Here is a 25891-nt window from a genome sequence, read left to right on the forward strand (position 1 = left end):
AATTAAGCTATTTAAAAGCTCTGAATCCAGCTGTTAAAGGTGCTCTGGATGTAACGCTACATTAGTCTGAGCTGCTTTAGCATTGCCGTTCCTGTTGCTAGTCTATTCAATCACAGCTCAGCTTGAGTTGCCACCATCTTTTGGCACATGAGCTATAAATCAGTTTGCTAGAGGCTTTGCTTTTTATTCCTGGATTAGCAGTGCTATTCTTATTTTTTGGGAGTTGCGTTTCTTTATGTTTTTTGTGAATCAGCGCACGCTTAATGCCGCTTTGAAATGTTTTTTGTGTCTCCCGTCTCCATGTGAACCTCGCAACCGGGCATTTTCCATACATGCACGCACGCCTGACTTCTCACCTCGTAGCTTTCAAACAAAAGGGTTTGATTTGAAGGCAGCGTGACTGTAAAGTGGCTTTAAAGGTGAGAGCCACTGAGGAAAAGCGACCGTGACCTCACCTCGCGTGGCCCGAGTCTGAACCAACGAGTTGCACCTGAACACACCGCAAACATTTCAGCCAACGGACAGCTAGCGCACACAATTGGAGGCTCCATAAAAAAAAAAAAAAAAAAACAATCAGACACCTAGGTGAGCTACCGTGAAAAATGAGCCTTCTGTTCTTCTAATTCTCAGAATTAGAGCCAATCAAACCGACTCAGCTTAATCTGAGCCAGCAACAGAGGTCCAACTAGTGCCAAAGGTGCAAGACACACCAGAAAAACCAGGGATGAGAAAATAGTCAACCTTTGGCTCGGTGTATCCCGGCCCTACAGGGCGTGTCAGGTGTTTCCTTGGAGCCATGAAACCCCTGCGATAGAGGGCAGTTGGTAATTAGCCAAATTAAACATCTAAAGAGGCCTCCTCTAAGCTTGTACAAGGAAGGGTCATTTCCTTATCTCGCTAGTTTGCGTAAGTCATGCGACTTTAACAAAAACTTTGTCTTAACTACAGACAGGCACACTTTTGGAAACGTACTGTGGCTGTTGAGTTTCGTTCCGGTGCATAAGCACAAAACCCCTTGACAGATATGACAAACACAACTTTCTGTGGCGCAAGCCGTAAAGTTCAGGTTTTCTTTGGAAGGATTGACAACGTCTTTCTCAGTGCCTTTAATAAATCCAGCTGTCGTCTTCTTTTCTTTCTCCAGATCTATTTTTAAGATTTCGAGGTAAAAGCTAAAAAAAAAATATATATATATGTATAGGAAACCCCTCCTTCTTCTGTTATCTTTTGATCGCCACATCTCAAGTGTATAACGTGGATAATCCAGTGTTTTTACTTTGTTCTGCTGCGTCTTTCATCTTTTCCTGTCACACTCCAATGCCCCGTACAGCTGAACCAGCTTAAACGTAATCTTGCTTCTGTCTCTCTTTTTTTAAAAGTAAAAACCAACACATTATTAGTTTCAGTCTATCAACTCCTACACAATTTTTCAATGCACCAGAATGTCTCTGTGTTTTCATCTCTGTTTTTACTGACACCTTGTTCGCTTTTTTTTCTCCAAAGTTTCCACATATTTCTCCCGTTCCCTTCCTCCTCTGCTGTCTCTCCGGTCTGCTATGTTCTCCTCGCTGTCTCCTTGTTTGGTTTATCTGTTTCCCTCCCTCCGTCTTCCAGACTAAACATCACGTCTGCTTTCAGACAGAGGAATTGTGTGTGTGTGTGTGTGTGCGCTTCTCTGTCTGCCTGCTTGTCTTTTTTTTCTGTTGCATGTTCTGTTACATGTCCAGCCAGTGGTCTGTATTACATGCATCGACTTTTTTTTACCTCCTGACATTGACATTACTGCTCCATGATTCATGCTTTCGTGTACTTTTGTCCGGAGATGTCTTTCCAGAGCTCCCTCGCTTCAGGAAGTTCCATAGAAAATGTTATGTGACTCACCGCTGGAGTATTTCTACAGCTTGGATCAGCCAGAAACTAAATATCTGGTTCTAATCAAGATACAAAAGATTATGTGCAGGAAATTTCTGAGAGAGAAGACATCTACAGTATGTTTTGTCTCAAACGCGTCCAACTATAGAGTTTAAAATCATGTTCTGACTGAACGCATAATAATCTTTCAGATAAGGAAATTAAAAACAAAATGCTTTGGGAGTTTTGACGTAATTCAGCAGCCAGATCTAAAGACTTGTTGGAAGACTTGAGGCCGAGTGTGGCAATGCCACACACCGTGTGTGTGCCTGGACCAAAACGTAGCACTTGAACACAACGCATAGACAACAGAAATAAGTCTTCACGCTAGCAGGTGGCAGTAGTCAGTATTTATCATTCAAAGGTGGAAACAGGAAGCGCTACAATTAGCCGGGAGGCTAGGAAGCTGGGACCATCGTGCAGAGCTGGCCTCTGCTGAATCATGCTGATCAGTTGGACTCCAGTTCTCTTGTTGGGCTCCGGTTCTCTAAGCTGTGCAGCCAATCAGAGTCAGCTCCCTCGCAGAGTCGCGTCGCTGCCAGTTCAACAAGCTGAATTGGCTCAAGAGCCACCAACAATGGTCCAAATAGCTACAACCGTGTGGCCAGAACTTGGGCCGCAGGCGTTTCACTGGCGGCCCGACACCCCGACTATGATATTTTTGTGTTAAGTAGAATTCATGATATGTTTTGTCACAAGAACTGAAATGGAGAATTCACTTTCAAACAGTTTCTTATTGCCAACAAAGAGGTGCTATAATATGGGATGGAGGGTTTTTTTTAGACAGTAGTCCTTCAAATTTATTGGTTGGAAAAGGATGGAAAGTTGGAAACTGGATATCTTTGGGGTTTTGAACTATGCCATATTTTCTGTTATTTTGGACTCAAGCGATTAATTACTTTATGATACAGATCAACGGACAACAGATGATGAAAAATTAACTGTATGACATCAAGACAAGACATGATCCTTAAACAAAAAAAGGGAAAAAAAAGGGTTTTAAAGCTTGAAATCAAATTTTAGTTTCTTAAGTCTGACACTAGGTCTGAACCTTTTTTGTTTTGCAAATATTAGCAAACTTCAAAAATTTGACTTTCGAAAGACCTGAAGCTTTATTTTGAAACTTTGACGGATGTCTTTTTGCACAGTGTTGCTTCATAAATGACTTTTCAACACCCACTTTTGACTGCACTGCTGAGCGTTTGGATCGTTGGATTGCAGTAATAGGCTGCAGATTAATTGCTTAGTCGACCAAGATGAAATTAATTTTCAAAATCTTGAAAACAGAGAAGCTGTTTTTTTGCAAATGTAGCTTCTTTGGTGGTAAAATAAAAAAAAATGGAAAACAGTCAACCAAAAAAACTGACCTAAAAATGAAAATAAAACCCACTTTCAGTCCGGTTGTGACTGAAAAAAAAAAATTGTGCTGCTTTCTCACTGACTGATTTTCTGCAAAACTGTAGTGTCCTCAAAAGAAGCCGTCTGAGTCAGACCTCAGTCGGACGCACGAACCAACACAAACTCCACACACACACACACAGCTTTGATCTGTAATTGACCTTACAGTATTTAGACTACAAAATCACCAGTGGACGTCTCTACTGTGTGCAGGTTTAGAGCCTTGCGTCGCCAAACAACACACAAAGACAATCACATGAAAGCACACCCCTTTATAAACACAAACAAACGCGCAAACACACACACACACACACACACACACACACACACACACACACACACACACACACACACACACAGGGATTTCCCAGATACGACCACACACACTCATATAAACCCGACACACGGGCGCGCACACGTAGACGCGCGCACGCAGACAGGAGGCTAGACAGACGTCTGGCTTTTGCTCGACTACTGACGAAGCGGCGACAAAACTTCCAGCTGGCTCCCTTTTCCTCCGACAAAACCCACACGGTCCCCCGATATCCAGCTCCCACTGCCCACCGAGCGAACACACGGGCACGTTTTAACACGCTTTAAGTCTCATTTTTACCGTCCAAAATAAAAAAGAGAGAGGAAAAAAAAAGAGAAAGAAATCTACATCGAATAGGCAGCTTGTTTTTCCACCTCAAATTAAAGTTGAAAACTGGACCTGGTGAAAGAAAAAGCACTCGATCCGTTAAAAGTGAACTCTCGCGGAGAATAAAACAGCTGGAAACGGCCTAGGGAGGATTTGAATCACAGCACATTCAGGATGTGTAGGTCTCGGCTCAGCGGAAAGACGTAGGAAGCGTGCGGTTTGGGGTCAAGTTCAAAATTAATCATCGGAAATATGATGCGGAGGAGAAAACTTCATTGAGTCAACTGTAGTTTTACGAAAGCGCCGAGTCAAGGGAAAGACGACCAGAAACGCTCCATTAGAGCTAACATTAGTTCTGAAAAACAGCCACAAAATGAAAGCTCAGACCGTGACATGTTTTAGAAGCATCACCTATGAGAAATAAATACACGCTTCACACAATATAACACAAATTAACTTCTGGGGTTTGAAATATATGGAATCATCGCCGCGTCCACAATGCGCAATTTAAGACACAGTTAAAGGAAATCCCCCCCGTGAGAGAATTAAGAGACACTGAAAACTGGTATAAAGGCAAGTTACTCACTGATTTCCATGCTCTGGAGGGACGTGAAGCGCTTGCAGTTACAAGTGCAGGAGACATTGGCGGTGGCGTTTAAAACACCCATCAAGTTCAACATTTAAAGCCTCCCAAGACCAGACATGAATGCTTCCAGGGCGAGTTTAGGAAGGGAGCCGGGTCCTGGTGCTGGAGAAGAGACGCCGATCGGGAGAAGGAGAGGACAGCCAAAGGGAGAGAGAAGCAAACTCTCCCCCTTCCATGAAAAAAAAAGAAAGAAAAGAAATCCTCCCTTTTCTCTGTTCTCTTACACCAGCCCTCTCCTCTCCTTCCTCTCCGGTCCGTCCGTGCTCCTCCTGTCTCGGTTCTCTCCTCCTCCTTGCTCCGGTTTCTCCTCCTCTTCAAATCTATCTATCTATCTATCTATCTATCTATCTATCTATCTATCTATCTATCTATCTATCTATCTATCTATCTATGCAGCCTTAAATTGTAGTTTCCTAAAATGTTCTTCTGCTACTTTCAGCGTCCGGTTGCGTCCGTTTGAAATCGGCTTTAACGGATCCGTGTTTTCCGCCGTGTGACCGGCGACTAAACTGCTGAGGGACGTCTGTCTGGTCCTGTCTGCCTCCCTCCACCCCCCCTCAACAATCTCTCTCTCTCTCTCCCTCCTTCTCTCTCTCTCTCCCTCCTTCCCTCCCTCTCTCTTCCTCCCTCCCTCTAGCATTTCCAATTTTCACTTGCGTTTTTGGCACAAGTCAGCCAAGGCGCAAAGACCCGCAAAAGAACAGCAAGAAAAAAAAGACATCCAGTTGTATTTATCTAATCTCACATCGCCAATTATGCAAGACGGCTATGGGTTTTATGACAATCTACACATTTCTATTTAACCAGTAGCAATAAAACGTCCCTTAATGAGACACAATTATCATTATCATTATTATTATTTATGATTATTATTGTTATTATTATTATGTAACCAGTATTTTAAAAGAAAGTTCAAGAGAATTCGCACTTAATTCATCCTAATCTATTTACTAATTTATATTTACTGCATGCATGCAAATGGATCATTTTTGCAAAATACTCTAGAGAAACATAATTATACTGAAAACAACGGTGTCTATAAAGGTGTTCAAATCACTGAGGCTGGTAAATAAAAATAAAAAAAGAAAGAAAGAAAGAAAAAAAAAGTCCATAAATTGTAATTCCTAAAAGGGCCACTTGGGGCTGGCTCCACACATGAATCTCCATTTCAGAATCTCAGTCATCTGTGACATGGTAGGTCTGTTTCCACTCCAGTTCATCATCATGCCTTGGTAAACAAATGATTGCTGCTAACCGTTTAACCAAATTGTGCCTCTGAATAAACAAATTCTGTGTACAATGAATAATCTGTGCTTGTCGACTAATAAATGGTACATGCGAATTACTAGTTTATGTGCAGCATGTGTCCCCAGGGGCAGCTGGCACAGTCTGTAGCCCAGATTTATGATTTGTGCTAAAAAAACAAAAACAAAAACAAAAAAAAGACAAAAAAAGTATGAAAATTTATATTGACAAATTAAGGTGTCAAATGGACTAATCCTGACAGATGAACCAAAGGCCACACATACGTCCCCATTTCAGTCCCTCTCTGTCAGCGATCCGTGTCACATCTCCCTATGTCCTATATCGTCAGTGCATCTATCTATTATGTACACGACTCATTTCTGCTCCCGATTGGATCATACTCTGCCTCTGAATAAACAAATTGTGCGTAAAATGAGTAATTTGCGCCGGCGGATTAATAAACGATGCATACAAATTTCTAATACGTGTGCAGCGTGAGTCCCCTGAGTCAGCTGACACAGTTTCAGTTCAGATTTATAAATTATGCAGAGAAACCACCATTTTGTGTTCACAAATAATAGTGTGGTGATTGCTAATTGATCCTCCGCTGGCCTTCTGATTGGTTCCGCAGACCCACCGGCAAGACGGCTGACGCTGCTGCCGCTTGGACATGCAAACCCAGTGGTAAATTTATTCTATAAAGCCCAGTGAAAAGGAGAGTGAGAACGAGAAGAATTAAGCACTTATAACAGCCACTCACACTATGTTTCTTCTCTTTTCAGCACATAATGAGCTCCCTGTTGCTGGCACTTGAAGGATATTGAGGCTCATAACATCAGAAATGCTTTGGCAGTAGATTAGAGCGGGGGGTTTTCAGGCCGAGGACCCCCAAACTGATTAAGTAGGGACCCCCTACCTACTACATGTGTTCTGCATTAAACTCGGCCTACTGCTATTTATAAATATACATCGTTATTTTGCATTCAGTCTTAAGCTGTCTCTTATCCCTTTACTAAAATACACTGAGTTCATGTTAATGTATATTTAAAGAAATTAAAATTTGTGGGGAGAAATTAAAAAAAATTTATAAAAAATGTCTAATCAACCAGATTTTGCGACTCCCTTGCAGTACCTCCGCACACCCCCTAGGGGTCGCAGGCCCCTGTTGAAGACCTATGGATTAGAGGCAGCACAAAGCGAGATAGCTAACGTTAGCAACCCTGCTAACTGTGCCAGACATTGGACAAATGACTAGTCTTTACAGGTTTTATGAGTGGTTATTTTCTCTGCTGTGCCCACGAGTCGACTGTCACATGTCTGAAGAATTATAATTACGAGTTTTTCAAAGTTTTTCTGTGGGAATGGACCCCCACGTTGCTAGCGTTTGTCTGACCAAGCAACGGTGTGTCGGGGCTCGAAAAAGAAAAAGTCGTGTGCGAAAACATCTTTATTTACCAGCTTTTTTCCAGAGCTGTCAACCAAACCAGTGACAGCATTTTAACCGACTTTAATATGCGTATCAAATTCAGTTCGATACGTGTCACCATCACCGGTGTGACTGTGTCAAACTTGCTTTGGCTCCTGCAGTTAAAAACCTAAAGTTATTTTGCGCATACACACGTCATTAACACAGAACTACACACCGTGAAATTCTTGCAGTTACAGAAGAAAATAAGATAAGTTTATTAAATCTAAGCAACGCTTCTCTGAATTATTGACACATCCAAAATAAATAATTGAAGTCCAAGTTATAAAGTAAAAACCTGAGTGAAATAGAGATGTTCAAATTGATTGAAAGGCAACTAACTCACTGATTTCTGTGCTCTGGACAGATGTGAACTGTTGGCAGTTGCAAGTACAGGAGGCATTGTCTGTGCATAGCTTCTTTTGTGTGTGTTTGTTAATTTTCAGAGAAAATAATCCCGCTGTAACAAATAATACAGGTGCATAACTAAACTGGCACAATAAGGCTCTAATCTTCAATTAAGTAAACGTCACAAGGCAGTAGCATGTGATGTTTCAAACTTCAAACTGAGCAAAGACAAACAGACGTAAACTAAACACGTAGCCATACGTAGGAGAGGATGCCTCCAGTGCTTCCCTCGCCTCTAAGATATTTACCCTTTAACGTAAAAGTGAGTTTTTCGAGTGGAGATTTGTTACAAACGCCAAAGACACGCAGTTTGCGGCCTATTAATAATTTTATGGCTGTGACATGTGAAATCACATCCATCACTTCACTCCAAAAACACATCTATTGCTACTTACAGCCACACAGGATAGCTGTAGATATGCCTGTGCGTATGCAGTGAATGATTACTGCTAATAACAGATACCACTGAACAGGTTGGTCAAATACGAAAGCTTCCTGGTATGAACGCGATGCGAGAGAAGAGACGTCAAACCATCAAACCTGGCATCGTTTGCGCACAATGAGATTATATGTTTACACTACGGGCGCGCTGGAACAATAACATTCACTAGTGCGGAAACTGAGCAGGAATGTGAATGTGAATTTTGCCTACATCCTTGTCTCGTGTTAAAACCGTTGCAGTTTTAAATTGTGTCGAGTCAGCTAATCTCGATTTGGACAACTTTTAATGAGCTCTGAGTGAGGGATGATGCCTCAGTGTCCAACTAACGTGGCTAAAACTCAACAGAGTCTCCCGCACCATCGCAACTGCAGTCTCACTCACGTCTGGTTGTTTTTAACCATTATTTTGATGCTGTCACTAATGAAACTGGCCAAGTAAGGGTGGAATACACTTCAGTGTAGTTTTAAGTGACAGAACGTAACACCACAGGATATTATACAGTTTTACGTGTTGTTAAAATCGGAGCTCCCATTTCCAATTTCCGTTAGACAAGCTTAATTGACATTTGGGGCCGTAAAAAACGGCTCAAAACGTGGGTTATGAGTGTTGCGTAGCGCAGTGTTGTTGCAGTGGAACGACGGAGCCAGACAGCATTACATCATCCCTGTGACTGACGGGCCCCGGGGACCAATGGGGTGAGACTGTAGCAGCATGTCTCATCTGAGTCAACTTTCTAATTAGGTCTACTCAAGTTTATAGCCGCATGTGAAAGTGGTTTTATTGGCCAGCTGGAGTCCCGAATACATGCAGACGGCGAAAACAAAAGTTATTCGCACAAAATGCAACACAACCTAAAGAAATGTGCAAAGAGAATCGTGAAGAAAAAAAAAACAGCCTTGCTTTAAGTAACTTACAGGTCCAGAGTGAAACTTATGTTTGGCGATGAAGGTGAAAAACACCTTTTTTTTTTAATTAATTATTTTTTTTCCTAAACAGAAAAAGAATAAAACAGTGAAAACATCACCAGTGATTTCCCGGATGCATGTAACTAAATAAAACCTTAAGCACCACAAAGAAATCCCCCTAAAACAAAATTAGGAGCACCTTTTGTTCCTGTAATTTGTGTAAACTGACTCTTTAACTTGTTTACTGCGGTGAGATGTCGGGCTGAATTGAATTAGACGGCCGAAGAGAGCCACGCTGACCCGCGCTATCCCGACAGTAAGAAGGCATTTTATGGTTACGCTTCTCTGCCAGACTTAAACAAGATAATAAAGTGAAACCAGGTCAATCTATCAACCTGATTACCTCTAAATTCATTAGGATTAGGATATCAGCCTGTCCAACCCTGCAAGGAAGACAAAGCGGGAGTGCGGGAGTGTGTAGGGCGTCTGCTGCCCCCTGCTGAGCGCCAGCAGCACCACATCCGTACTCCGTATGTTAATGAAGGCTGAAGTAAGTGAGTGGAACAATATGAGTCTTTGCTTATTTCCCTATTGAGCCATTCTCATGAGTGATTACAGATGAATAATACCGCAAAGTAAGTTGGAGATTTATACAACAATAAACTCCAAACTATACAATATAATCTACATAGAGACAAAAGAAAATAAAGCAACTTGTGTGACATTAAATCCCAGATTACATAAACATAAGGTAGGTAAATATCTCAGAGGAGCAATGCTTTCAGGCGCACTTTGGTCCACTGTCGAGCCCGTAATCGGCTGTAAATGAACCGGCGCCTTTATTTATTTATTTTTATTTCCAAGCAGATAAGTACCACTGAGGTTAAACAACATATTTTTTTCCAGAAGGAGCCGGTGAGGATGGTGGCACTTAAAGTTTCAGACACAAAACAAAACAACCTGATAACATTTGCCAGTAATAAGAAAGTTGAAGTATTTACTGTAGAGTTTATAACAGCCTTGAATCTCACTTCCTTATTAACTTCAAACTGTCCTTAGCGGATGAAACAGAAAATGCAAATGGTTCCATCTTGTCTTCTGAAGGCCTGGATGAATCGGACCGACACAAGAAAACAACCGGCAACCGAGGCCGACTGTCACAAGTCTCCTGTGTCTGGACCAAAAAGTTGCACTTGAACACACCACAAAGACTACAGACCAACGGCGAGCTGAAAACGCCATTCGCTTTGAAGCTGGGAAGCCTCTCCTGAATCAGGCTGATCAGTTGGTTGATAGTTTATTCATTATGAAAAATCATGTTGGTGTGAAATTATGAAAAACTTTTTCATCGCATTTACTTTCATTATTCCAGATTCTGTCCTCTTGCGCTGGTTCTCTAAACCGATCAGCCAATCAGGAAGAATTCAGCATGCAAAATTTTCTGCCAAGACACTGAAAGAGGTCAACGTTTTGGGACACACAAATCTGGGCCCAAAAACTGGGGGCACAGACACTCAGTAGTTGGGTATACATGGAGACTTTCTCCTCATTCCGACTGAAATCATTTTGATTGGAGGTTTGAGGTGATCTATTCCGATCTTATGTTTACATGTACCACTACTTTTAATCGTTACACTTTCATTCTTAAAGAGCTTGATTTGGAAAGTTTGTGTGGTCGTATCAACTTTTGCGTTGCCTGTTGTGTTAGCCTCATAGAAGTCGGTCTTCAAGGTTTTCCAGCAGTTCTGAAGTTGCTCCACGCTTCGGTCTGTCTCGGCTTCGATTCAATTTTGATAAACCTTTTTAAACAGTTAAATATTTCTATTTTTTTCTGCCGTCTAAGTGTGTGATAATGTCTAGATCTTGCAGAGTTGTTAACAAACTCTCCACACAGCCAGTGCACTGAGGTATTTATATGGAGCATTTTCATTCAGTTTGGGCTTCGAAACCAATTGTAATCAGAATATATAGCCCCATGTAAACCCAGCTACTGCTCGGTGTGTCGCGACCTTAACATTAGAATTGGAGGAGGTGGAATAAGTGAAAAGTTATGAGAGAAATCTGTTGATAACGGCTGGCGAAAAAAACTACACCAGCCACATGCTGATGACTTAAATTTCCTGATAAGTAATTTTTTTGAGACAGAGCTCCTGTGTTTGTCTGTCGGAGGCCTTGGCGCAGGGCGCAGGCTGAGACAGTGACAATCGAAGCTGGCGGTGAGTCAATTTACCGTCAAAGGCGGCTGAGTCACCAAAACGGACACCCAGGTGTGGTCATTCTTTGTGTCTCTGCTTCTTTCTCTTTTATTGCGCCCATCCTTTGAAGTCTGAAGTGGGTGAATCATTGGGTTGAGGACTTGCTCTTTCCCTGCTCGCCTGCCTCTGTGTGTGTGTGTGTGTGTGTGTGTGTGTGTGTGTGTGTGCGTCAGAGTGAGCGTATCTATTTATCACTGCCTTTCCTGGAGCTCAGACTGAAGTGGAACTTTATAAAGAGAAGGGGGCGACGCTGCTGAGGGTGGGGGGTGGGGGGTGGAGGGGGGGGCTGTTGTTTCAGGAACTGGTGAGAAGATGAAACACAATCCAGGAAGCTCAGCTTGAGTAATAGATCCTTGAAACTGGCTTATCAGATGCCGAAAACACTGCACAGCTTTTTATTGTGTAACTCTATGACACACAATTTTATGTCTGAGGAGTTACCGCCGCAGCGTTCGTTTCATCTTCCACCTGATTTTAAGATAAGAAGCAACGCTTCGATATATGCTGCTGGTTTCGTCTGCATGTGTTGAATGGAAGGCCTGAGGTGGACGGTTCAGGTGGACGAGAGCAGCTCAAGCCACAAGACTTTGCCACGAGAGATCAGGATTTCTTCTTTAACCAAAACAAACATACACATTCTTTCTCTAATCTTAAACACGTGATAACAAGATTTATACAATAGCAACAAGTTGGGAACAAACAGATAACATATCATAAACTTAAACGCTCACAGCAAGTAGCTGTGTGTCATAGATTTATTGTTTTGATTTATTGGCTCAGTGGTGCCATTTGTTGCAGGAAACAACTGGAAGTTCTGCTATGTTGACAGTTTGCAATTAAGTATTATTATTATTATTTTGTATTAATCTCCGTAAGTCCACTATATGAACACATGTTTACTGGAATTTATATGCTTTTCTTATACCCATAGCCAGTAAAAAAGATGGACCAGAGCCATATATTAGAGAGAGTATGAGTTAACCAAGACTCATGCTAGCCTTGTGCTAGCTAGTTATCTAGACTAAAGGCTTAGAAAAATAGCAGCTATCATCATTTATACTGTGAAACCCATGTGTGCGTGTAATTTATGTCCATGTAGATAGACAAATTTAACTGACACGTAACTTTGCCTCCGTTACCACTAAGTTATTATGGCTAGCGTGCTAATGTTATAAACATAACACTAATAATAACACTAAGCAACAGTGAGACTATTTTACTTTTCACTGTTTCTGAGTATTTATAACTGTTCTGAGTTATTTCAAGCTTTTAACAGCGATGGACGAACACAGAGACTGAGGAGAAGGTAAACACAGCTCGGTGGCTGATGAAGTGATTGGGCTAAAAACCATTTTACAGGCTCATTTAAGATATTTAAAGTAGGTAGACGCTGGGATAGTTAAGTGAGAGCCTTTTACAGACATTGGCAATAACATTTGTAGGCCTGTAAATGGGGAAAATAAGCGATGTATTTCAACATAGCACATCCGCCCCACACGGTTACACTGTAGAATCTTCCCTCCGTTGTATCCAACACGGCGCCCATGATTTGAGTTGGCCAGACTCTCTCTAACATAGGGCTCTGAGATGGACACATGTAGACCTCCCCCTGGTGGCTGGCTGCTGTATAGGTCATAAACTCAACCTACTCCATTTTAGTGGATGGGCCACACATTAAAGAACTTTTTTTAAAAGTGATAGCAGGAAAAAGTTTAATAAGGGCTTTGTATAATCCAGCATTTCTTTGTAACTTGTGGAGATCGAGCAGAGCGCAGTATTAATCAGGCAAAATGTGAGTGAGTTTAGTGGAAGAATGCCCAACTCCATTCTCAGACAGTACCGCTTAGACTCTGGCTCCAAACTCACAACATGGTGTCGGCATATACCCGGGGTAACCTGGTCAGTCTGACCAATGGAAGGAAGTGGAGTCCATATTTTATACAGTCTTTGGTTACACCAGACATCAGCAACACCCCAACGACCCCATTTCACAGTGTGAGCAAACGACTGGTTAGCATGGGGGGAGTGATGACACGCCAAAGGGATTTTTTTTTTCTCCCACATTTAACCACAATCTTTGGCCAGCTGTGAGGGACTGTCCTGGTTAAAGACTGTCCCTGCGTCTAGTCCAATCAGCCTAAAGCCTTGTTCGGTTTAACTAACAAGTGTAGCTCTGGTTTCAGGACATTATTATTCAACGTGTTTCTGCCCATTTTGTGAATGTAAGAAAAAGAATAGCTTATTAACACATTAAATAAAATAAATAAATAAAATATGCTTAACAATTGGACCAGTAGAGTTTCTTGAAGACGTTTCATCCAAGCAGTTTCTTCGGTTCTAAAGGACTCAGGGGCAGATGCTTTTCTTTAGCATTTTTGGATATACTCTGACCTGGGTGACCGAGAACCTTCACAGACAATCTCTTATTAAGCTCTTTTTTTGCTCTCTGTTGAATAAAATAGCTGTCTTTTTAGCTGCTGAATCTTCCACTGCGTTCCCTGGGCTCTGACTATCTCTGTTTTGCTGCTGCTTGAGGCTAAAACTCACTTTTTTCAAAGCAGAGGTTGTCTGGAAATTTAGATGATGATCACGACAAGCAATCATTTTCACATTATCATTTGAAGCATCTCTTATTTTACAGCTTAGCAGGTAGGAGAAAACAAAATATACTTACAAAATGAACACTTCAACACGTCAGATACATTGATTTAAACATTTCTCATTTGTGCACAGTCATTTAAAGACACTTCATTATATTCCTTTCAAACTGAAAAATTAATAGAGTGTAAACACGATTTTCTGGCGTTTGTTGATTGTCCGCATGCTTGACGGCGCTGCAGATGTTACAGGTTCATTTAACAGGAAACCGGCTCCGATGAAACAGCGGAGACCTTCATTTTCGCAGCAGGGCCCTTGGCATGTGAGCACAGGTACAAGTGATATGTCTGCATTCCATTTAGATGAGCCAGCTGCAAGGTATTGGCGTTACGCACGCTGGCACAATGTGGTGGCTTAGTAGGAACTGGTGGTGGATCTAAACCATTGTTAACCGGGTTTTTCTCAGCTTTAACAAACAAAAAACTGCTGCCTTTTTCATGTGAATTATTGATGCGTTTTCTCGGAAGTGTGTGACTGGTTTGTCACCCGAACTTTTACACCTTTGCTCCCTTTAAGGACTATTGCAGCCTTTTATTAGCGGCAGACATTTTTGTTTTTTGTTTTGTTTGGTTCACCAGCCAGACAGTGATCCAACGCGTTCGATGGACAGCGGATGTCTTTTTTGCTTTTTGTGGCCGTAAAAGCCAAACGTTCAAGTGGTTGCATTTACCGCGACCAAGTTACCATCTGTCTTTCTCCAGTTTTCTTTTTTCCCCTCAACCAAACCCCCCGCTTTGTAATTATCTACCCACTTACGCCCCAGCCTTCCTGCATCTTTCTCAACTCGACATCGACATGCATCATTAGTGAACGAGAAGACACTTTTCTCCCTTTTCTCACGTCTGCCTGTGTCTTTCAGCCCAGGTGTGTGGCAGTCTGCAGCTGATGCCCCGTGTTCGGGCTAACAGCCGTCACAGCCTAAGGCGGCGGCCAATCCAGTTGCAGGTGGGATTAAACCGGGATTAAGCGTGTTTCTCCGTGAAAGCAGACAGACAGGCTAGCACTAATCTGACTTTAGCCCTGCGCTGAAAAACGGCAGGGCTTGAGCAATCCCACACTTCCCGCAACTGCATTTCGTGCATGTGTGCGTTCGTGGGTGTGCGTCTACCTTTGTGGGAACCGAATATCGTCTGAGGAGCAGAAAAGCGAGGGAATAACACGGTTGCGTGGGCCTTTAGCATCTATTGGGGGGGTTTCGGGGGTTAGTTTAGGATTAGGGTTTAAGGTTAACTCCACAGCGGGGATTAGAGTTGAGGTCAGGTTTTACATTTACGGCTGAAAGTCACTGACTCATGTACAAGTTGTGACACACCTAAACATGAATAGGTGCCAAAAGGAATTTTGTTCTGATTTAATTATGATTAAATATGTGTTCTACCAGAAAAAAAACACAAAAAGCTAATTGGCTCATTTGCAGCTTAGTGCCTGCTGTCCTGTTGTTTAACTCCCTTAGAACGTTTTACGCCACGAGAAAATGTCCTCGCCAGAAGAGCCACATTCAGCCGCCTGTAATAAACTATCCTAATGTCTTTGTGATAAGTCGGCCGTTTGCCATGTGAGTAATGACTGTTGTCGCTCAGCTGCCAGACTGGAAGTAGAGGATAAATATGCTGCATTTGCGTAGATCTTTTCCACCCTGACAGACGCGGCACTTTATTGATTTTTGATTCCCATTAATCAGTACAAACAAATATGGTTTCAGTGTTTTGCTCGAGCACGCTCTAACATGCGGTCAGAAGGGGCTGGGAATCAAACCAGAACGCTGAGGTCTGAACCACAGCTGTTGTTAAGAAAAGAAAAAAACTTAAAAAAACAGGACATGTCCGGGTTTGACATCAGGGATCGTGGTTTTTATCCCATATCAAACAAACAGCATCTAAACCACAATCCTTCCTTAAGATTAATCAGGTAATTTAAGAGGCATTAATTAGCATTATTACCACAGATGACGTCAGCAACACAGATTATCTGGTTATCGTGGCACCTGCCAGTGAGTTGGCTATGTTAAGCAGCAAGGGACCGTTTTGTTCTCAAGGTGCAACGATATGAGAGACTTTCACAAGGGCCAAGCTCTGATGGCTCGATGACTGGCACCCCCAAAACTCCAGCTCTTGTATTTTTGGTCTGCAGTGGTCAGTGCGTATGAAAGTGCAGATCAAAAGGCTGGGGCACTCTGCAACGCGGCAAAAACGGTTTAGGAAGAGTCTACGCAACGATGAGTTCGAGGTGTTGATTTGGCCTTCAGGTTCCCTAAAGCTCAATCCGTCTGTGCCAATGGGATGTGTTGGACAAACAAGGCTAATCTAGGGAGGCCCCAGCTTGTAGCCCGTAGCGCTTAAAGCATCTGCTGCTAACGTCTGGTTGCCAGATAGCACAGCGCGCCTTCAGAGGTCTAGAGGAGTCCATGCCTCCAGGGGTCATGGAAGAAGAGGGGAGGGCAGGTGGTCATAATGTTATGGCTATGGCACATCATTATGCTAATAAGGGCACCTGGTCAGAAAATGCTTATATGCATGCTTTTAAGTGTGCATACAAAGGAGGTATTTCAGATACCTTTTCAGAATCTCTTTTTTTTGCTTTTTACTCGCGCATATGTGACAAGAAGCATCTTTTAAAGGCCTCAAGCCTGTTTTGTTCCGATTTTGTTTGTGCAGTGATGCATATTGGACTTTGCACGCTGCTTAAATGCAAGTGTGGCTGAACACATCCTCTATGAACACTATCTGAGGGCTGAAGCTGCTGTGGAAGCGCCGTCAAAACGATACTTTCGCCGTGTCAGCGCGCCAGACAGTTTATATAAGAGCATGTGCGAGGTGGTCCGATCGTGACGTAGCCGCGGACGAAAAGGGACGTAGCCGCGCCGATGTCTGATGGTGGTTTTTGATCGACATTATGAAGCTGAACATTTTGACAGTCGCCGTCATATTTATGGAGCCATCGGAGACAGTATTTGGAAGAAGGGGAAGGAGCTGGAGAGTCGAATCACAACAATGAAACTTGGCTCATCAGTCGAGCTCAGTTTTAGCGGCGTAGCTCACTATGGTCCACCCACCATAAAATAGCCTCTGGACAGGTCAAGTGTGTCTGCGTCTGGTCTTTGAATACTGTCGTGGCTTTCAGATGCAAATTTGCAAGAATGAGACACCTGATTAAATCCTCACCAGCAAATTCGTGTCTGAAGTGAGACATTATAAATCCGAACCACTCTCCCTCCTGACACTGAAGTTCAACAGGACAGCGTTTGTTTAATGTTTAACGTACAGACAGGTTTTAAACATCCCCCGGTTCAGTCAAATGCATCACACTTGACAGTAAAACTTCAATGTTCAGGACTGTATGAAGGCTTACATGTATGCGGGCTGGGAGCGGCGGACCCTAACAGAGTCAACAAAGAGATCCGAAAGGCCAGTGAGGTTGTAGAGGTGGAGCTGGACTGGACTGTCTGACCACGGCGTCACAGAGGAGGCTGTTAGTGAAATGGACAACTGCTCCCACCCACTCAACAACACACTGAGCAGCACCTTCAGCAACAGACTCGTTCAACCCATCACAGGAGGTCATTCCTGCCTGTTGGTCATTTCCAACATTTCAACACTGTAATTTAATGTGTTCATCCTCTGATAGTTGTAAATACCTTAAGAATCACAGTAACAAAGGTGCAATAAAGTTCTTATGCAGGGTTTAGTTTTTATCTTTGTCCAGTAACTTAAACACTTCACCAGTAACATTTATTTTATTTATTTATAATTTTTTTAATTAGTATTTTATTTGATCCCCTGTATTTATATATTAAATAATAACATAATATATTTTTATGTTATATTCACTTCTTTTTTTATTATTAACTTATTTATTTATGTTATTTTATTCTATTTGTATTTAACTGCAACAGAGCAATTTCCTTGAAGGACTGATAAAGTGTCTGATTGTTATATATATAATTCAAGAGTTTTAAATACTGGGTCAAATCTTATCGATCATAAATAATAGAAGGAAAAAAAAAAGAAAAAGAATGAGGCCGAAAAAATAAAACCCATGTTGGAATAAAGCAAAAATAATATTTTGCCTGTGTTCTCTGTGGGAAAAATAAATAAATAAAAAAAACGGATAAAAGCTTGACATTTACGGAAATCTGTGCTTTAGGATATTATAAACGTGTTCCCGCCTGGCTGCACACAAACACACACACACACACACACACACACACACACACACACACACTGTCACCCTCTCCTCTCACTGCAGCAGCTGTGTGAGGTAATGTCTGTCTGCGTCTGTGTCTGTGCAACAGCCTGCAAGAATAACAAATCCACCTCTCTCTCTCTCTCTCTCTCATCCCTTTTCTATCTCATTATCTCACCCTCTGTCTGTCTTTCTGTCTGCCCCCCACCTTTACCTCCCTCTCTCCCACCTTCCCTCTCTCTCTCCCTCTCTTTCTCTCTCTCCCCCTCTGTCTACACTGGTCTTCTCCTTGCTCGCTCGTCCGCCTTGCCCCCCCCACACTCCCCCCACTCCTGTTTGAGGCTAGACGCAGCAGACTATTAAAAATGTCCTCTGCCGAGAAGAGATTGTGCTGTAAACAAAGAAAAAGAGAGAATGAGGGAAAACAGACGCGAGGGAGAGGGAAGGAGGGTACAGAGAAAATCACACGGAAAGAAGAACGAACACAGAGAAAAATGAAGAAATAGAAATACGAGATAGAAATTAGAGAGGTGAGGGAAACGGGAAATTGTGAATCAATACCAATATTTTTTTTTTGTTTGTTTGTTTGGTGGTGTTGACAGTGATATTGGATCAAACATGTTGAAAGTGCGCCAGTGTCACTCGCAGACATTTGCCATTTTTGCCAATTTGTTTTCTTTTATGCCACTGAAGAAGTTTCAAGAAGAAGAAGAAAAAGTCCAAATGGGGTTTGACTCTAAAGAGGCTTGAATCAACAGCGCCCCCATTATTATTTTTCTCTGGTGAGAATGAACACTGACATAACTTTAATCATCCCCTGCGATGTTCATAGCTTTGATACTTGCACTCCATAAGAAAACATGTCATTTTTTAATCCACTACAATCAGTATTTTCTAATGTTTTAAACCTCAGTGTCGAAACAATATGACAGCGCTGTCTCTGGTAGTAATAACTCTACAGAAAAGTCTCACTTAGACAAGACACTACAAGTGAATACGGTAAAACTTTTAACTAAGAGATATCGCCATGAAACTTCTCCAAATTCTTTGCTTTACAAGTTTTCTGCGATAATTTGCATACATTTCCAGAACAGAAATCTGAATAAGGGCTAAAGTGATGTTCAGAATTCGTGTTTCATTTTGTTAATGTGTTAGATTTACAGGCATTTACAGAGGGGATTTTGGATATCTCTTTTCATCACTCCACAAATCACACATAAATGTAGTCAGGAATAAATCCGGAAAGTTTGGTGCTACTGAAGTGGAGTTTTCCAACTCAGAGTATGCAGAAAAACTTATTTTGAGAAAACAGCCTTCAAAGTTTTACATTGCAAAATCGTTGTAGTTATTGGCACAATGGCCAACAGTTTTTCGTGAAAGACCTTAAAAAGAGCTTAAAACGCAAACTGAATGCAACTACAATACTTTTTCTTGTAATATATGTTACATTAGTGTATTAAAGGGACTATTTTTTACTTTCATGTGGAAATAAAATCATTGCAGTATCTGTACTTAAATCGCGCGAAAGTAAAGTTTCCAGGCATCATATTGTACCACCCTCATGTACGAGGATGCATCCGAGGACTTGTCGCTCCATCCTACAGTCTTTTCAAAGACAGCCCATAGAGGGGGACATTTCAGACATGATATTCTTTTCTGTGAACAAAATAGTGAAAGCCTTTGAAGTAACTTTACTTTTTGAGAAAACTGCTTGTTCAATTTTGTATTGTATCACCACCTTAGTCTACAGGTGTTAAACCTTCTTTGATATAACACAGCATCATGTGACTTTTTTTTATATTTTTTTTTAACTAATTGTCTTCCCAGTCCTGTTTGTCTTGGTTGTCTTTCGAGAATAGCAGTGTAGTAGCTGCAGTGTTATCCAGACACAATTTGCTCTTGGCTAACTTCTATATCGTCATGCAGTGCAAGACTAATGCAGCTGCAGCCTCGATCTGTCACCTCCTCATATTAAAGGATACAATGTTCAGGGTTGTTCAGAGTGTAATTAGTTTAGCAATGCGATCAAGCAGGAGTGGCATTTTTGAACCTGCGGCCCAGTGAGAGAGAGAATTGTTTATTAAATGTAGTTCGCAGAGCACACAGTATTTGCAATCTGACTGTTTGTCTGTCTTTGTGGACCAGGCACAGGCAACATGAGGCAGCACCACAGTTGGCCTCCGTTGCCGGTTGTTCGTTTTTATTTCGGTTTGGTGATGCCTTAAGGTGAAGAAAGCCAGTAACTGCTTTGATCAGTCAGTGAATGATCTGACTGAACATATTGTGACACATCCCATCTTGGTTTGTGATATAGTGCCTTTGCTCCTGCTCTCTGAAGTTTAAAGTTTGAGTCGTTCGCTGTAAACTGCTTAACTCTAACATTTAAAAAAAAAAAAAAAAAAAATCTGTGAGGCTGCCATTTCGTGGTGGAATTTCCATTTAACTGCAGAAATGCAAATAGAGCAAAGAGAGAGCAGGCGAGACAAATTAAAAGAACAAAACGTAGTAGTCGGGCTGCCCACACAGAGACACACAGCACATTTTCAATGCTTTATTTCAGTCATTAAAAAGAATTAAAACCAGGAGGCGAGCTAGTAAAATACACACTCGCCTTTAGATGCACACACAAATTCAGATACGGCGTTAAACATGTAAATACACAATTTTTAATCAAATATATTACACGTTCAAACATCCCCACACATTCAACACTCCCAGACTGTCTGGTGTGTGTGTGTGTGTGTGGAGGCGAGGTGGGGGATTATTGATGTAATTTTATAATCAGACTAATCTGATTACACTGTGACAGATTTGATGCCTCTCAATTTCCTGTCTGTCTGTCGTGCTGCATGTACTTCTAAAAACCCTCCACTTCCTACGTTACAGTCACCATTTTATTGTTGTTTGTCCATCCAGACAATATTTCTTGCTTTCTCACTGCCTTGTCACTTTTATCTTCAATAATGTTGCACAACTTCAGACTTTCTAAAGTGATTGAAGTCAAGTCGACTGCAACTAGTCACTGATGAAGTCACCAATAAAAAACAGTAGAAAGTTTTGCGCTTTGCTACAATGAAACCTATAGTCTTGAATTCCTCAATACATATGCTGAGAAGAGACAGCTCATCTGCTACATACCATGGTCTTCAGATATGTATAGTCTGTATAAAAACAGGCTGCAACTCAGCACCATCAGTAGCATCTAATAGTACTCCAGAGTGTGTTGTCCCATAGCTAGGTTAAAAAAAAAAGTCTTTTGTAGAGGTAAGTTTTACTTCCACCTATTCATTTTTGGACACTAAACTTTGGTTGTTTTCTTTCAGAAAGTACAGTAATGTATTTGCCAGCTCAATAAGAGATGGTGACACACCGCCTTGCTGTTTGTGTGCATTAATTTTTTCCAGTCTCTTTTGACACTTTCTACACTCTTTGCCACAGCAATTTATATCCAGGCATTGTCTGTATTAATCTTGTATGAAAGTCGGGATGTTAAGTGGGTGCGCCCTACAAGCTCGCCTCTCCCATTATGTTTCCAACAGTCTTTTTTTGTTGTATAACAAAGTGTTTAATAAGTGTATTACATACATTAGCACCTCCCATGGTGACGGATTGTATTACGCATTGCTGTGTCATGTACTGAAAAATCTGACTGCACATTTTTCGATGCAGTGATGCATCGTGGTGGCCAAAGCATAACTTTGAGTCGCCATGCGTCACGTCATTGCGCCACTGACGCTGTCTATGAACTGGGCCTTTCTCTGAAACCTTCTCTGAGCTCTGCAGCTCAAGGTCTAATAACTTAAAATAAAATTCACAAGGAAATTGTTGATTTAAGAGCTAATGTTAGCTGGGAGGCTAGGAAGCTAGTAAGAGCTAACGTTAGCTGGGAGGCTAGAAAGCTAGTAAGAGCTAACGTTAGCTGGGAGGCTAGAAAACTAGTAAAAGCTACTGTTAGCTGGGAGGCTAGGAAGCTAGTAAGAGCTACTGTTAGATGTGAGGCTAGGAAGCTAGTAAGAGCTACTGTTAGATGTCAGGCTGGGAAGCTAGTAAGAGTTACTGTTAGATGTGAGGCTGGGAAGAGCTACTATTAGCTGGGAGGCTAGGATGCTAGTTAGAGCTACTGTTAGCTGGGAGGCTACGAAGCTAGTCATACTGATCAGTTGGTCTACAGTTTATTAATTCTAGATGATCATGTCGTTTATGGATTTCAGTATTCAGATGAGATGAAGATGTAACAGCCTTTTGAGCTTAGCTGTTTTGTTTACTTCAGTTTCTCTTTTCATGCACTGATTTACCAGCTAAACAGATCTCTCTGACTGACTCAATCCAACATGCTAAATTGTCATGCTTAAAAGTTGTCAGCGTTCAGCTAAAGCCAACAGAAAAGCTAGGGTCACTTAGCTTTGGTCAACTTTGACTTTGTCAAGAGTTGGATAGTAAGCAGATATAGAACACTGGGGTTACAAAGGAACACGTATTTGATCATATTTGACTGGTAAACACCCTTCACCGCAATCCAGTTGCACTGCATTGCGACAAAACTTGAGCCTGATTCAGTGTTTTTTGACGGACAACCCCGTTGTTGTTGTGTTTTTTTTTTTTATCCTGATCCCTCTGGATCCCCGCTGTATCAAAGAGAGGTGTAATTGAATTTTTTTTTCTTTCCCCACATGAGGCTAAAGTTGACCTCACTCTGGTCTTACATGCTGAGTAGAAATGTCGGGTTTCCTCTGATGTATCTCTTCCTGGTCGTCTGTTTTCTCACATATATATATATATATATATATGCTGGTTTTCGTTATGAATACAGACACAAAATGTACTGAGACACACAAATGCACACCACGCGTAGGAAGGTTTCTGTAGAAGTCAATATTGTTTTAGCAGATAGAGAATATTCTTTCATCCTAAACAGCAAAGAAAAAAAAGTCCCAGTTTAAAGGCTGAAACTGCTGCGCTGGATAAGCCTATTACAGTGTGTGACTGTGAGTGTGTGTGTGTGTGTCTGGGAGGGTTTTTGGACTCGTTGATTACTCATCGCCAACCTTAGACACACACATACACGCACACACACACACACAGTGATACACAAAGTGAGTAAAGCCTGTGTGACTGATAGGGTTTCCTAACACAGCAGATCAGACTGTGTCTCTGTTCTGGCTCAGTGGTGTTTAGACTGTGTGTGTGCGTGAGTCTGACATGTTTAGTCTTTTCAGTTCACTCGTTTTTTTTCTTTTCACCTTGTCGTTGTACGTTCTTACTTTCGTCTTCTTTCATCTGTTTTAACTTTTTTTCTTTTCGTCCATGATTTGATAATTTCCCCCGTCTCCATCGCTTCTTCTTTCACCTCTTTTTCACATTTCCTTCCATCTTTTCCCTATACCTACTCCCTCGCTTATTGCTTTTCCTCCTACGTTTCCCCCCTTCACACATCTCCCTCACTCTCTCTCTCTTCTAATGCGCTGTCTGCCCCCTCCCTCCCTCCCTCCCTCCCTCCTTTCACCTCCCTCCTTCTCCCTCATTATTCGGTATAATCGGTTGTCTAGACAGTGACTCCCCACACAGATCACACCTGAGAGCGAGAGAGAGGGGAGGGAGAGAAAGAGCGATGGATAGAGCGGAGAGAACAAGAGATGAAGAAAGAGGAAATGAGACAGAAGAGGGGAAGAAAAGAGGTGATAAAAATGATTTGCCTTTTTTTTTTTTTTTAACGTCTGCTGAAATCCTCCAAGTGTTTCGGGGAAGGAAAGCTGTCTGACACATTACAGACTGGAGGAGAGAGATGGAGGGAGAAGAGATGGAGATGGAAGGAAGAAGGAAAGAAAGTGAGGGAGGGTAGAAATAAAGCAGTAAAAAGACACACATACACACTCAGACATTTGGTGAAACTTCAGATTGACTATGTGAAATGCATCCATTAGTTTTGTCCACTACAGTCTAGACTGGCTGATTTTACAATGATTGGTGTTGTCTGCGTCTGTGTGTGACTGCTATTATCATTAGGAATAGTTTGCCAGATATCAAATGAGGTACATCAGAGGAACAACCCCTATGTGGTTAATCTCCATCTTCCTAAGTCAAACATTTCATTTTGTTTGTAACGGCCCTTTAGACTGACGCATACCAGCATTTTCTGCTCCGATGCTCGGCTCAGATGACATCATGTCTGTGCCATCCAAAACCAATTCGGAAGAAAGTTATCATATCACAGCTGTGTGGTTTAGGTAATTGTTTTGGCACAAAAACAACTTTATTAGGTTTACAGTACAGACCAAACGAGGTGTGATGTTTAGTCTGTGTTTTGAGTGAAAAGTTGCGCTTGAACACACCAGACCATGAAGACCAAAGCCCACAGTCCACAGGTGAATGTTCAGAAATGAAATAACTCTTCATACCAGCAGGTGCCAGTTTTCTTTATTTGTCATTCAAAAGGGGAACCTGGTTGGTATTAGCTGGGATGCAAGAAAGCTGGGAACATAGACTGTAGAAAATATGGACGACACGTGTCCACTTCTTTTCATTGGTCAAACCCCAGCAGTACAGGCGGTGCCATCTTGGTATTCTGGAGCCACGTTATCGATGACTCACACGTTTTCCTTTGGTTAATACTTTGTTCTGCTCCATCAATTACAAAGAAATGTTGAATTATACACTGTATTCATTTTGTTTTCACGTGGCAGTTGTCACGGCAACCGTTTTAGGCGGTTTAGACTTCTGCGATAAGTTTAAGCAGAAGCTACGGCGACAGCGCAGACCCTAGCGCCGTAGCTGACACGCACCGACGCAGGAGCTGCGATTGGTCGTCTTGGTAGTAGCGTGCTTCCGCTTTAGTACTCCCGGCTGCTTCTCCATCTTTGCAAATTTCAAATTGATTGTTTTGGATCAGTAAAGAATCGGTGAGGTTAACATTTGTAAGCATCGAGTTCGGCGAAATTCAGCTGAAATTTTGCCAAAAGTTGCTAATGCTATTGTTGGAAATGAAGCAGGAAGAGGAAAGTGAAGCATGAAATAGAAACTAAAATAAACCCGGCTGACAAAAAAGACACCACACCAACTAGCGTCTGAGTGGTGTTGATACAGAGTGAGACAGACTGACGAGTGCACAGATATAAAGGACTCGCTCCGGTGTAGGTTGCATGCCTAAGTTACGGCGTCTACGTCCTGCAGTACTATAAATGAGCCTTTACTCATCATGATGTCTCATTCTGTTACAGCATCAAATAATTAACTAAAACTAAACTTCTGAGAAAAACAAACACGCATCAGCATGATATTAACTGTATTAAATGACATAAACTATCCTTGAATTTCTTTGTATTTGACACGTACTTTAGTGTTTGTTTTAGTTTAAGTGTTTATTATTGTGCACTGTCCCTGTTAAATAAATAAACATTTCTGTAAATGTGCCAGAGTTAGCCAAGAGGCTATTTTTCATCTGTAGTCCCTGGACAGATGTTAAAGATTCACCCTAAAAGCAATATGAAAAGAAGATTAAAATTAGAAAGTACTAAGGTAATTTATAAGCATGCAGTACAAATAATAAAATGAGGGAAAGAAAAAGAGAGAAAAGAAAAAAAAGAGAGAGAGAGACTCGACCCAAGTCCTATCTGCTGTCATGAAGGAGGTGGAGTTTATGACCTACATTGCAGTCAGACACCAGGGGGCGCTCTGAGAGAGGGTCTGGCCAACAAGATACATACAAGAGGAAAATTCTACAGTGCAACCCTATGGGGTGG

At 41.7% G+C, this 25891-nt stretch overlaps 1 protein-coding gene across 1 annotated transcript in view; it reads right to left on the bottom strand.

Moving 5' to 3' along the window:
* pmepa1 (prostate transmembrane protein, androgen induced 1) overlaps window positions 1-5125 on the bottom strand; it is a 39742-nt gene extending 34617 nt beyond the window's left edge. Inside the window, exon 1 of the mRNA XM_047583383.1 lies at window positions 4536-5125. Coding sequence (XP_047439339.1) covers window positions 4536-4629 — 94 coding nt within the window. The 5' untranslated portion in view covers window positions 4630-5125. The remainder of the gene's footprint in view (window positions 1-4535) is intronic.
* Window positions 5126-25891: the final 20766 nt, after the last annotated feature.

Source organism: Mugil cephalus, chromosome 4 (genome assembly GCF_022458985.1).
Source record: "Mugil cephalus isolate CIBA_MC_2020 chromosome 4, CIBA_Mcephalus_1.1, whole genome shotgun sequence".
NCBI classification, from domain to species: Eukaryota; Metazoa; Chordata; class Actinopteri; order Mugiliformes; family Mugilidae; genus Mugil; species Mugil cephalus.